Below are 13998 nucleotides of genomic sequence, written 5' to 3'. Positions count from 1 at the left end.
TTTACAGCATCTCACCTAGACCTTATATAAATCCATAAGGTAAAGACAATTATTTTTCAATAATTGTTTTAATGAAGTATAGGACATGTGGGAAAGTGCATAAAGCACATGCAAAATATTTGCCTGTATCTGATACTAGGCTACAAACTTGTGGAGGACAGCGAATATTTTCTCATCTTTATGCCCCACAGCACCTGGGATGAAGCCCTGACCTACTCATTAATGCTTGTGAAGTGGTTAAATAATAAGCTAATAGCCAAAAGAAAATAAATGCCCCCTTGTCTTAATAGTTCTCAACTTTTGGTACATATCACCATCACCCGTGGAACTCTGAATGTCATAGCTGCCAATACTCCATGCCTGGAGACCTGATGCAGTGAGTGAAGCCTGAGTTAGTAGCTGGATTTTTGATTAGACAAATATTTTCATTCATCTTTAACTCCATGCTCTTCTCAAATGAGAGCATGACTTCACTAAATAAAATGACTTCACTAAATCATAGGGCTAAAAGCATGATGATGTGTATCTATCATGCCTTTACTTCAAAAATGATTTTTCTTATACAACTCTTCCTTCCAAATAGTTAAATTAAAGTACTCTAGGGAATATCATCTAAATGGATTTTTAAAACCCACTCTTTCAACATTTTTACATCAAAAAGAGTAAAAGTAATTATTGTAATTATAATGAAAAATTTTCTGGCAGTGCATTAAAGGGGAACCATTACTAGGTTGAGAAGAAATTCATTAAGATTATGGATATCAGTAATATCCAGAGTATTTAGAGTGATATTTTACAAATGCATTATTCTGAAATTTGCTCTATTTTTATTGTTAGTAGAACCTTATCAATGTTCAATTATGACAAGAATCTAAATTGTAAAGAAACATTGAAATGATGTATATTTATGTTGCTGTTAGAAACATACTAAATTTCACACCATCAATTTCATTTATTCAATTATGCATTTGCCTAATAAATGTTAGATGAGCACTACAATAGGCGCTAGAAATAGAGATTAAAATACAGTTCCTTCCTTTAAAGTCATCAATTTAGTGGGGTAGACAATTTAGGAAATTAGAAATTCCAATGGATATGATAAACACAATATTATAGATACACACAAGGCACTGCAGAGGCTAGAGGAGGAGCAACAAATTTGGGGATGGCGAGTGGAGATGTCAGTGAAGCCTTCCAGGAGGAGTAACTCTCGAGCTTTGAATGTTATCTTAAGGAAAACAAAGGAGGCAGCTGTATCCATCAAAGTTCTTAGTCACCAGTAACAGAAATCACCATTGGCTGAGTAAGCAGAAAAGACACCTATTAAAATGTTGTTAGGTAGCTCACAGAATTTCCTGCATTACTCGAGAACTGGACTCAGAGTCCACATAGCCAGAAATATCTCTCAGAATCATGCCAGAGATCTGGTCTAGTGAGGATACTGCTGAAGCTGACTGCCCCTAGACATTAAGCGGAAACTAGCACCTGGTGTCCCAGAAGTTCAGTCTTGCTGCAGCTGCTAACATCAACATCAGAGAAAAATTCTCTGTGGTTCTTGTGTCTAAGTGCCACTAGCTCCCAAAACAAATCTAGAACAGAGACATCTGATCAGCCCAGCCTAGATCACAGGCCTGCACCCAGCTGCAAAGGAAGCTAGGAAAACAGGTATCCCTGTTTTCAATATCAATGAATATACAACAAACCATCTGAGTGGTTTAAAACATCAATAACCATTATTATACCCCAATATTCTGTAGGCTGACTTGGCTCAACAGGACAGTTCTTCTGCTCCAAGTGGTATCTGCTGGGTCTACACTCATCTAAAGGCTCATCTGCCTGGGATGTTCAAGACAGTTCACTCACATAGCTGGCTGTTGGCTAGGAGCTCAGTCAGAGCAGGTCAGTTCCCCTCCATGGGGCCTCTTCATATAGATTGGGCTTCCACAGCATGGTGCCCTGAGGTTAGTTGTACATTTTACAAAATATCTCCCTTCCAAGAGGAAGCATCCCAAGCAACAAAATCAGAAGCTTCAGATCTCTTAATGCTCTGCCTGGGAAGTTACGGAGCATCACTTCTACCCATTTTAGTGGTCAAACTAAGTCACAGTCTGGCACACACTCAAGAAGAAAGATAAGCTCCATTTCACCAATACAAGGAATGCAAAAAAAAATGCGGCTATCTTTAATTCCCTACACTGGCATTTTCAGCTTTTATAATCAGATGAAGGCTTTCACTCTGCCTACCTTGACTCCTAAGTTGGAGATTTACTGAAATATAGGAAATGAGTTTGGATGCTGAGCCATTAACGACAATAACAAAAAGACAATTGTCCACTGTAAGAAGGAAGAAAAGCATTCGAAGCAGAGGGAACAGTATTGAAAAGTCAGAGAGGACTTCAGCTGATACTGCCACTTAAATAGTGCACTACTCATGATGATATAATTCCTGCCGTTCTCCTGCTAACACTGCATTAGAATTGCTCCTTGTTGAGCAGAGTTGTAATTCTACTGTATTTGTGCGCATTAGAGGGTTTAAACTAATTACAATTGATTCAGAAGTTGCAGTACTTGCTTGTTTTCTCCTTTCTACATCTTTAAAATCCTTTTCAAGATCATTGTTAACAAGATCTGCTCCAGGATCAGAAACGTGTATTTGACAATGATTGCCTAGGGAATGCCGTAATTTGGAAATAAGTAAATCCAGATCTCATCTGCATACTCGGGTATTTTAAATTTTTCATTTCTTTTTCATTCTGAAAATATTCAAAGTGTAAAAAAGTAGAAAGTACTTTACATATATTGGTACAATAAACACCAATATTTCCATGACCCAGATTTGATTTAATAATTGCTGGCATCTTGCCATGCTTTCGTTATGTACATGGTGTATCTTTCCTAAACTATCTTAAAATAAGTTACAGACATCATGACATTTCAACCAATGCAAAAAGTAAGGGCATTCTCTTACATATCCATAATTTCATTATTCTATCTTTAAAAAATTGACAATAATTCCTTGAATATTTAAGATGGGCTCAGAGGCCAGAGCACCAGAATTATTGTCTCTGTCAGCTCTAGCACACCAGAGGTCCATAATAGCAGGGAGTTCAGCACTGACAATTTCTGGAAAGCTAGTGTGGCAATGTGGTCCCAGAGTGATTTTAAGTTTTGGAGAGCAGCAGCAGACCCTGGAGGGACCCAGAATTAGCAGCCCCAGTAGACAGAATGGCCTGAGGCAATATCAGTGGCAACTGGCAGCTTTAGGGTGTTCTGAAACAGGGTTTCAAGAGGGCATTTATTTTCTTTTAGCTATTAGCTTATTATTTAACCACTTCACAAGCATTAACGAGTAGGTCAAGGCTTGATCCCAAGTGCTGTAGGGGCATAAAGATGAAAAAGATATTCCCCATCCTCCAGGAGCTTGCAGCCTAGTGTCAGGTACAGGAAAGGGTCTTGCATGTGCTTTATGCACTTTTCTATTCAGTTACAGACATCATGACATTTTGGCCATCTGCAAAAAGTAAAGACATTCTCTTGTATATCTATAATTTCATTATTCTATCTTTAAAAAATTGACAATAATTTCCTGAATATTTAATGCCAGTTCATATTCAGACTTCTTCAAATATCTCCAAAATGTCTTTTATAAATGGTTCATGTAGTTTATTCAAATAAGAATGCAATTCAGAACCATAAATTGCACTTGGTTGTTAGTCCTCTAAAGTCTCTTTTAATCTAGAATATTACTTTTGAAGAGGCCAAGTTATCTGTCTTGTAAAATAATCCATATACTAGCTTTGCATGCTTCTTTCCTTATAGTAACGTTTAACTGGTTCCCCCAGTATTTCCTGTAAGCTGGAAGCTGAATTTAAAGGCTTGTTTAGATTCCAGGATAAGTATGTTTGGTAAGAATACCGTGTACTTCTGTATCTGTGTACTTTACATTGCATCACATCAGGAGGCTCACTGTGTTCAACTGCCTTTGTCTTTTAGTAGTGGGGGTGGGGGAGGGAGGCAGCAAAGCAAAAATAATAATTCCTAGGCTGATGAGGCAAAATAGTCTAAGATGGGGTCACAGTGGAACTAAAGGTGTAGTAGAGAGATGTGTTAACCAGCCCCCGAGGATGCTGTCTGTCTCTGAGCCCTTAGCTTTGGGCTGAATCCACCTGAGAGGACAGATGCTCCTCTTAATGGTATTAATGAAGGGAAGCAACATGCCCAGCCACTCGGATTCTGACCGGAGTCTGAGAACAAGATCCTTCTTTACACCAGAGCAAGCTCCCAGAATAGCCCCTGCACAGGTCTCTCCTGCCCAGTTCCGGGTGAGGTCTGCTCTGATTTCCTAATGAGAAAAGCAATACAATAGTACAGCAAGACTTATTTCATGGGCCCTACAGAGCTATAAGAACTTAGAGTCTGGTGCTCTCAATATGGGCACCAGAGTTACCCTCTCTGTCAGCTCTAGCATACCAGAGGTCCAAAATATCATCAGGGAGTTCGGCACTGACAATCTCTGGAAAGCCAGTGTGGCAGTTTGATTAGGGGAGCAGCGGCAGACACTCGATGGACTCAGAATTAGCAGCCCCAGTAGACAGAATTTGCTGAGCCAGTATCAGTGGCAACTGGCAGCTTTAGGGTGTTCTGAAACAAGTTCGTTCTCAAACTTGATAATACCAATACTTTGGACTAGATAATTCTGCATTGTGGGAGGCTTTCCTCTGTATTGTAAGATGTTTAGAGGTATCCCTAGCCTCTACCTACCAGGTGCCTGTTATAGCTCCACCCCAGTTGTGACAAGTAATGGTGTCTCCAGACATTGCCAAGTGTCACCAGGTTGGTGGGGAGGGGCTTGTGTCAACATTGCCCCAGTTGAGAATCTTTGGCCTGGGAAAAACGTCAATTTGGTGACAGTAGGGTTTTCCATTAAGAGACTAATACTGGGCTCTATGTAGGAATCTTTTACATACATCAGTTCATTTCAGCTGGATAGCAAACTCTGTGGGGTGGGAACATTTTCTTGATTTTTGCAGCTGAGGAAAGTTCTCAGCAAGGTTCTATGATGTTGTTAAGGTTCATACCTGGGTTGATCCCACTTTAAAGCTGATCATGTTCATATACCAAGCTGCCTCTTTCTGACGGCACAATGTCAGCATCTCAGGCCTGGCTGCAACAGAGAAGTGTCAGGGACAGTCTTATTTTAAGACAGGGTCTCATTCTGTCTCCCAGACTGGAATGCAGTGGCTCTGTCCCTTCTCACTGCAGCCTCAACCTCTCAGGCTCAAGTGATCCTCCAACTTCAGCCTCCCGAGGAGCTGGGACCACAGGTGCACACCAACACACCTGGGTAATTTTTTTAAATTATTATTTGTAGAGGTGGGGTCTCCCTACATTGCCCAGGCTTGGGACAGTCTTGAAGGAGCATCAACTCAGGGCTAGGAGCAGCTTCTGAGTTCACAGCATTGATCTGGTTAGAGTTTCCAAGGGGCAATGTGAAGTCCCACTGGTGCTCTTCATGGGGCCACCTGAATGAAGACTCGAAGAAGGGATAGCCAGGAGAGTAGCTTTGGAGCTAGGGGAACATGGAACACGTTAAAGACTTTGAAGTGAAAATGGTGGGCTCCTGAGAAATAACAATGAGGGGATTATCCCTAAATTCTTTATATACAAGATCCTAGGCTCCAAAGAAGTCTGAGATAATTCAAGACTTGCAGCATGAGAACAGTGCCTGGACAAGCCATACTTCACTGGAACAACACAGGGTTGACAGAAGCCCCCTCTGGGGCCCCCACAGCGAGGAAGGACTGGTTCTTGGGAAGGGGAGGGCCTAATGCATGGGGCCTCAAGGAGCCTGGAGAAGTACTCTACGGCAGAACCAATTGGATACACTGGGGCAAACACGTATCTGAAATGAAGCATTTCCCAACGATTCCAGCAGATTTTCCTCTTCCCTGAACCTGCTATTTTTATTGTCAATCCTATGTAGCTTCAGCACTTAATTATTCTGCATTTAATAGAATCAGAAGTTTCAAGGTGGCAATTGTTTGAGGTATATTGGCCTTGTCTCCCTAACTAGACTGTTAACTCCTGGTTCTGGGCAGGAACCAAGGCCTGTTTCTTTACAGACTCTCAGCACAGATATAGAGGAAGCTGAGTGCACAAAGGTGTTCAGTAAATTGTCAATTAATTTAAAAGGAAAAATTACAAAAATAATAATAATCAAGGATAGGATTATAAATTGATATTATACCCATTTAACTATAAAACCATTGAAAGACATGATAAATAGCAAAGCCTCAAGAAAGCTATTAAAAACACATTAAAGTTTTCAGCTGGACACAGTGGCTCATGCCTGTAATCCCAGCACTTTGGGAGGCCAAGGCAAGCATATCACCTGAGGTCAGGAGTTCAACACCAGACTGGCCAACATGGTGAAACCTTGTTTCTACTAAAAATACAAAAATTAGCAGGCTGTGGTGGTGCGCGCCTGTAATCCCAGCAACTAGGGATGCTGAAGGAGAAGAATAACTTGAACTCGGGATTTGGAGGTTGCAGTGAGCCAAGATTGTGCCACTGCACTCCAGCCTGAGCAACAGAGTAAGACTCTTGTCTCAAAAAAAAAAAAAAAAAACACATTTTTTTTTTCTAGAGCTACCCATGCCATTCATTCAAGGGAATGTTATTTATTGAATAAATATGTATTGCCATCAACCACATGCCAGGCCATGTTCTTGAAGCTGAGAATATAGAAATAAATAAAGCAGACCAAAGTCTCTGCTTTCATGCAACTGTTAAAAGTGCATGAGAACTACCTCTATTGTATGTCCCTGGATCCTACGACTACACAAATTTAAAGACAGATGTAGGTTTTTAACAAAGGTTCAGCATTGTACAATAAAAATTTATGAGCCACATTGCAATTTAAAATTTTCTAGTAGCTACAGTAAAAAAAAAAAAAAAAAAAAAAAAAAGGTGTAATTAATTTTAATATTTTACTTAACATATTTATTTTTGTCATGACTCACAGCAAGGTTTCCACTTTTGTTCACATTGAAATAAGAGACAAACGTAGAAACAGAGTTATCACTTGACTGTTCCACAGTGCCCTGAGGCCAATCCCTTCAAGGTAAAGGAGACTTTTCTCCCGAGAGACAAGTTGTTCAGAAAGGTCACGTTTTCTCCAGGTGATCAGGCTAAATTTCACAACATAGCAGGTTGATAGTGGAACCATTTCTACAATCAGGATAGTATATCATGAGCCTTTCAAAGCTTTGCTCAGAGCCAAGAGAGAGGCTTGAAGACTGGAGTAAGGAAGAAAGTTGGGCTGCAGCTCCCTTCAAGAGAACACTCCATCTATATTGTTCGATACGTGGTAAAGCCATGAGTGGGTACAGATTCAGTTCTGAGGCTGTGAAATGCAAAATAAAGGTGCCAAGAGGTTTGGTTGTTCACTGTGTGCTGTTCTCTGCTTCCAAGATGGCACCTTGTTGCCGAATCTTCCAAAGAGGGTGGAATACGGTGTCCTCATGTGGCAGAAGAATATGTCTAAATCAATCTCGGAAATGACTCTGGGGTCTTTGATTTAAATGTTACGTATTAATGTCAATTACCACTACCAGAAACCCATCCTTCAAAATTTTTTTCTTGGAAAGGTCTATAAAATTTGATAGAACTTTATATACAGAATTTGAGCCTTTAAAAAATTTGCTGAAAAAGTTTCAGCACCTTTAGAAATAATGTAGACAAATAGCAGTTTCTTCCCTACCTCTCCCTCTAATTTTACAGATAAAATTAATACTGTCCTAACAGGTTAAGACATATTAAATATTCAAATATTCAATATTTTTCCTGATACATTGAATGTGTCCAGAAAGTTCTAGATATCCAGTAGTCCAGAAAGTACTCTAACACCAAATTGTAACTTATATTATTTATGCAATCAATTTGATAAGCAAATCCAAGAAAGATCAGAAAGGGTCTTGCTCTGTCAGCCTGGCTGGAGTGCAGTGGCACAATCACAACTCACTGCAGCCTTGACCTCCTGGGCTCAGGTGATCCTCCCACTTCGGCCTCCCAAGTAGCTGGGACTACAGGAGCATGCCACCTTGCATTGCGAATTTTTTGTAAAGATGGAGTTTCAATATGTTGCCCAGGCTGATCTTGAACTCCTGGGTTCAAATGATCTGCCCACCTCAGCCTCCCAAAGTGCTGGGATTACAGGAATCACCCACATGCCCAATCTAATACCCTATTTTTATAAAACTATATGAAGGACATATTTCAAGAAGTAGTGGTGAGATTATACCTGTAATCCCAGCACTTTGGGAGGCCAAGGTAAGCAAATTGCTTGAGCCCAAGAGTTTGAGACCAACATGGGCAACATAGTGAGACCCCATCTCTACAAAAAAAATTTAAAAATTAGCTGAGCATGATGGCATGCATGTGTAGTTCCAGCTACTTGGGAGGCTGAGGTAGGAAGATCCCTTGAGCCCAGGAGGTTGAGTCTGCAGTAAGCCATGATGGCACCCTGCACTCCAGCCTGGGCAAAGGAGAAAGACCCTGTCTCTCTTTAATATAAATAAATAAATAAATAAATAACATCTTAGGTAAATGGTTAGATACAGAAAAGATCTTGGGGATCACCTGGTGCATATTTCTTAAGCTGTGATTCATAGACCCTATTCCATGAATGAGTTTTAGGATGAGAAATTTGAGTGTCTGTGGACAGAAGCATTTTTCTACAGAAAGAGCCAAAGCTTTCACCGTATTCTTAAAGAGATACATGTGCCAAAACATTATTTGTCCTAAAAGGGCTGAGAACCTGTGATCTCACTGCATTCTCTCATTTGTTATATAAGGAGACCGAGGTCAAGAGAGGTTAAATAACTTATACAAAATCATAGTGATAACAGAACCTGGTCAAAGACTCAGGTTCTACCCATATTGCCTTTCCAGACCACCACCACATTGCTGAGGTCTTGTTCTTGCTTGTCTGTTAATTTCTTATACAATATAATGAATTAAATTGTTTTCACTTTTTAGTCTAGTCAATCTTTTCCCCCCCCTCTTAATTATTATTCACTGCTGGTTGGTAAGGAGGTGGTAAAATTAGTACACTCCTATATTCCTGGTGGCATTCTAAATTAGTAGTCTCTTGGAAATTACCAATAAAACATTCATAGCCTTTTGGCTTAGTAACTTTTATATTGAGAAAAAAATCCTAAAATTGAACAAAGCCACACACACAAAATGTTCACCTAAGTACTACTTTATAATAGTGACAAATATCCATATAGGGTCATTCCACTGACCACTAAGCAGGCAATTAAAATTAAGGTTTTATGTTAAACGATAGGAGGAAATGCTTACAACACAACATTAGGTGAAAAAAGGGACACAAAATCTACTTAAATTACAAGTTTGTAAAAAGTTGCACAGGAAAAAAAAATCTAGAAGTAAATACAACAAATGTTAACTGGTAGTTTTTTTCCTTCTTTTCTTGATGCCAAATCTTAGATAATGCAGTTATGGCCATAATTTTTAACAGGGTAAGTAAAAACAATACTATCGTTGGCTCCAAATGAAATGGACTTTATACTTCCCATAGATTTATCATCTTAAAAACATTCAAATACTTTCCTTTTGTAATAAATAAAATTTTATAAGCATTAGAGCACAGTCTTCAGAATAACATGTAAGATTACCAATTACAATTTAGTTGGCCAAATAGGTATTCAATTTTCCTATTACAAAATTGTAAGCTGATTGGGGGGGGGTACAGTTTAATTTAATTATTTTTTGAGACAGGGTTTCACTCTGTCGCCCAGGCCGAAGTGCAGTTTAAATTCATTTAGTTTAAACATTTTCTTAGTGTAGGGTCTGCTTTAAGGTCTAGTCATTTGTTCTTCTTATTCTGATATTTCTGTTTAGTAGAGCTATCAAATGAAAACAAGCATGTGTTCGTTTAAAATCAATTTCCAGTTTCTATACACACACAAATTCAAGCTTGCACACGAGCTAAACCAGCAGGAGGCGAAATACAATAGGCATAAATTTGACAAGCCAATATAGATTTTTCTTACTTTAGTGACTGAGCAATAACACAAAATCCAGCATCACCACGAAGCAATTGATACTCCCATTTAAAGTGATGCAGTCCCCGTATATCTTACAGAGATTGAGTAATAAAGAGACAAATGCGGGTCTATTGGAGAGCTCCGAGTTAATTTGTCTAGAACATTGCAGAGGCGGGATAAATCGTGATGAACTGCTATTGTCCATATGTTTCTCCTGATTTGTATAATTCCTCCATTCAAAGGAGTGGACACTTCTCTGTGCCTGAGGGGGTGTTTTCCATCCTTGTTTCTTTGAGTAGCTGCTGAGCTTTGCTGTTTTGGAACTACTTTAAATTATTCAATTATTGATGCAGACGTTTGGCAAATATGGGCAGAATGAGAAACCGGCAGGGCTCATGATTTGTAGGACCCGGGCTCATCAACCGAGACAGTAATAATAATCCTGTAGCCCTGTAGTTTGATTTTTTACACTGGCTGGTGTTCTAACAGATATTCATGGTAAAGAAGGAGGAAAGGTAATAAAAACGCAAATCAGGACTGATGATGGAAACAAAATCTGTTACGACCTCTGTTGCAGAAATGCGTTTGAATGCAGAAGTTTATGGTGATTTCTATAGCCTCACTGAAAATTCTCCCGAAGGACCTATGAAAAGCGACCACCTTCTCCAAGCCAAATTCCGGACTATTTTTTTGTTGGTCTCCAAGACGGTTTGCCAGTTCGGCGGCTGCTTTCCCACCTCAAATTCTATTTATCGCGATCTTTTGTTATTGGTTAAATATCAGCTTCTTCCTCTATCGGCATACATTTAAAGAGAGGAAGGGACTTAGGCTGTGAATGAAAAAGTCGTTTTTCGGGGCGAAAAGGGCAAGCTGACGAATGCTCTGTAGTAGGTTTTTGGTAAAAATGTGGTTCTATATTTCCAAACCGTTACAATTTTATTTGGAGAGCGAGAGACTTAACCCGGTCCTGAGCTGAATGTTAACATTAGCCGGCTGACAGGAGCACCTGTCCCTCGCAGGCTGCTCTGCCTCAGCGAGCGCCTCAGTGCAGGAAGACGTCTATCCCCCTACCGCTTGGTGACTCGCAAGGATGTAAAAGGAAAGGGCAGATTGCCCGCACCCAAAATGGCGGCCGGCGCTCTGCGCGACAGCGCCTGCGCAGGGCCAAGCGTTCTGTGACACCAATTCCCCTGGAGTGTCCTCCCCCACCCCACAGCACCCACCAGCGCCCGGTCCCGACCTAGCCACCTGCGCCCGGAAGTGACGTGTCGGCGGCAGCGGTTCCCCCGCTGCATGATGGGAGAGTGTGTGGAGTGGGCGGGGGGTCTCCGCGGAGGAGGTGGAGGCGGCGGCGGCGGAAGAGGGCGGAGGGTAGTGGGATGGGGGTCCCGCGGCAGCGCTGAAACTCCGGGTGGGTTCCCATGGCGCTGCTGCGCTGACAGGGCTGCGAGCAGTCGGCCTTCCGCTCTCAGCAGTTCCGCGTCGGAATAGACGGTCCTTCCCCGGGGAGCCAGTTCCTCCCCGGGCCCCTGAGCCATGCCCATCGCGGCCGCCCCGAAGGAGCCAGGTAAGCGCCGTCGCTTCGCTTCCCTAGCTGCGCCGGGGAAAGAGGGTGCAGGGACCGGGCCCGGCCCACCAGCCAGACCCTCACCCGGGCCGGGAGCACCTGCCCGCCGCGGAGCCGGGGGCTGCGAGGACTGAGCCGGCTCTGCGGGCCTGTGGGCTCCCGGCTCGGGCTGTGCTCTCTTCTGCGGCGCGTGCGGGAACGCCGCTGGTGGCGCCCGAAGCTCACGGCCCCGTCTTCGCCATCCCGGGCACCGGCTGGGGAAGTGGGAGTCCTTCCCTTCCCGGCCACCGCCGGCTCTTCCTGCTCCTTTGCTTCCACCTGCCCAAAGCTTCGCGCTGACTGCGTTCTCCCGGGAGCTGTTCAGAAGTTTGGGGCTTTGCTCCCCCTCCCTCGTGACAGGTGTAAACACTGCCTTCTTCACAGAGGCCCGAGGCTAGCAGCTACCTGAGTGTGCTGCTTTCAAGGGTCTCTGAAGTAAGCGAATTTGGAATCCTCCAACAGGCAGAGGGGACCGCCCCAAAGCTCACGCATCCCTTCCTTGAGAGTACCTTTTCTGCTGCCTTCTTGCACTCTTCAAGAAATTATCTGCGCCTCCTCTCCAGATTGCGTTTGAAAAGTTGGACCATTCTTTAAGCGCCTGGTTTGGCAGGTGCTGCGTCTTGCTTGAGGCAGAGGCAGAGTATGGGGTGAGCGGTGGTAGGGTCCATGGTCTATTAGGAAAGTAGTGGGAATAGCAAGTTTTTTTTCCTTGTTGGTTTGTGCAAGTTATAGCTTGGTTATACTGAGTCTTCTGTTGGGGCCAAGGGAAGAACTGACTCATACATGTAAATTTTTTACTGGGCGGGGGGATGAAACAAAAGCAGTGGTTCCGTTTCAAAGTTCTCACTTGAGGAGAAGTAAAGTAGAACTTTGGTTTTCAACTTTTTCTACAGTGTAAGTTCTCCTTCCACCTCGTATTCCGAGGATTTTCTTTGGTGGAGGGGAGACACAGAGTTTATCTTTGATGTTACAGTTAATTGTTCTTTCATTTAACCTCTTAGACATTAAAATATATGCTAAACTCTAGAGACAACAAACTTTACAACATTATTGTGTTAATATAATTAGCACAGTCACGTACATTTTATGCTTCTTACCAGTTTAAATGTTGGCTTTTATAGTAGTCATTTTTAACACTTTGCAGACGTGTATTTGTTTAAACAAAGTGTCTGTGGTAGTCTCCTAAATTTTGTTCGTAAAGATATTTCACATTAAAAGACAGATCTTGGGTAAAACATCTAGCCCAGTAAATGGCACTTGTTCCTCCGTGTATTAAATTAGATATATCAGTTAATCTTCAAAGTACATATATATTTTTGAATCTTCAAAAACCTCTGGAAAGAAATCCATTACGATTCACATAATATGTAGGGCATTTTAAGTTTTAATGTTTGCTGATCTTTTGACCTAGGGACTATTATAAAATAATCCTGTATCACAAGGATAATATGTCCTTAATAGCATTTGATACATTTTGCAGAATCCAATTGTCTTTATGAAAATTGTATAATATTGGTGAATCCTATTATAAAACATCATTTTAAATTTTCATTTGTTCTGCTTACAGTGAGTGAAAAACTAGTTCAGAAATGTAATGAAATTTGAGTACCAAATAATATTTTGTTTTGTGTGAAATCTAAACTGCTTTTCAAAGCAGGCAAAGAAGAGTTTGAATAGCATCTTGTTAAGGGATTGTCCCTTCTCTCCCAGCCCTTCCCCCAAATCTCATAAAAAGAGGCTGCTAAGTATTTAGGTATTTTTAAATCATCATAAATTATTTAAATAAAATGTTCTAATTTAATGTTACCTACACCTTGTAAATTAAAAAATAAAGGCTTTTTCCTCTACTCCTAGCACTTTCAAGTCCTCTTTAAGTAGAATAGTGAACCTTTCTAGCCTGAACTTTATAAGTATTTATAGTTTTTACACTATTTAGAAAATCTGGCATTATGTGGATTTTACATATCTCGTTTTGGTGATCTTTTTCAGTTTATGTGTATATCAGATACAGTCAAAGGTCCTTTTGTAGCTTTATATGATAATTGCTAATATATATGAGCAATATATATTTGCTAATATATATTGCTTCCTATGAGCAAGGTAGTTTTCTAGATGTTTTATATATAGTATATTAACTTAATCCACACAACAACCCTGTAGGGTGGTAGGAAGTATCCCTCATTTTTCAGAGAGGAAACTGAGGCACAGAGATACTAAGTAACTTGTCTTAGGTCAAATCAAACAGCTGGTAAGTGACAGAGCCATTTAATAGCCCATTTATATAGTCTCATGCAAAACTATACTACATGTTTTCTATGA

The 13998-nt window shown here is 41.0% G+C and overlaps 2 protein-coding genes across 5 annotated transcripts in view; one reads left to right on the top strand and one right to left on the bottom strand.

Annotated features, from left to right (window-relative positions):
- Positions 1-9249: 9249 nt before the first annotated feature.
- LOC108299710 lies at positions 9250-12674 on the bottom strand. The gene has a single exon (XM_017522142.2). It carries the CDS (start codon positions 11615-11617, stop codon positions 11141-11143), a length of 477 nt encoding a protein of 158 aa, XP_017377631.1. The 5' UTR covers positions 11618-12674; the 3' UTR covers positions 9250-11140.
- AFTPH (aftiphilin) overlaps positions 11344-13998 on the top strand; it is a 67327-nt gene continuing 64672 nt past the window's right edge. For 3 of the 4 annotated variants that reach the window (XM_017522141.2, XM_017522139.2, XM_037736175.1), the window contains exon 1: positions 11458-11640. The gene's annotated coding sequence lies outside the window, so the exon portion shown is untranslated. Of the gene's footprint in view, positions 11641-13998 lie in introns of all 4 variants that reach the window. The other variant, XR_001823076.1, reaches the window with a different exon arrangement.

Source organism: Cebus imitator, unplaced genomic scaffold (genome assembly GCF_001604975.1).
Source record: "Cebus imitator isolate Cc_AM_T3 unplaced genomic scaffold, Cebus_imitator-1.0 Scaffold23, whole genome shotgun sequence".
Classification (NCBI taxonomy): Eukaryota; Metazoa; Chordata; class Mammalia; order Primates; family Cebidae; genus Cebus; species Cebus imitator.
Note: the sequence above shows the minus strand (reverse complement) of the source record. Positions and strands in the feature narration are given on the sequence as shown.

Coding starts and splice junctions, on each gene's coding strand:
- LOC108299710 (XM_017522142.2), bottom strand. CDS start 11,617: ATGGGCATGGCTCAGGGGCCCGGGGAGGAACTGGCTCCCCGGGGAAGG.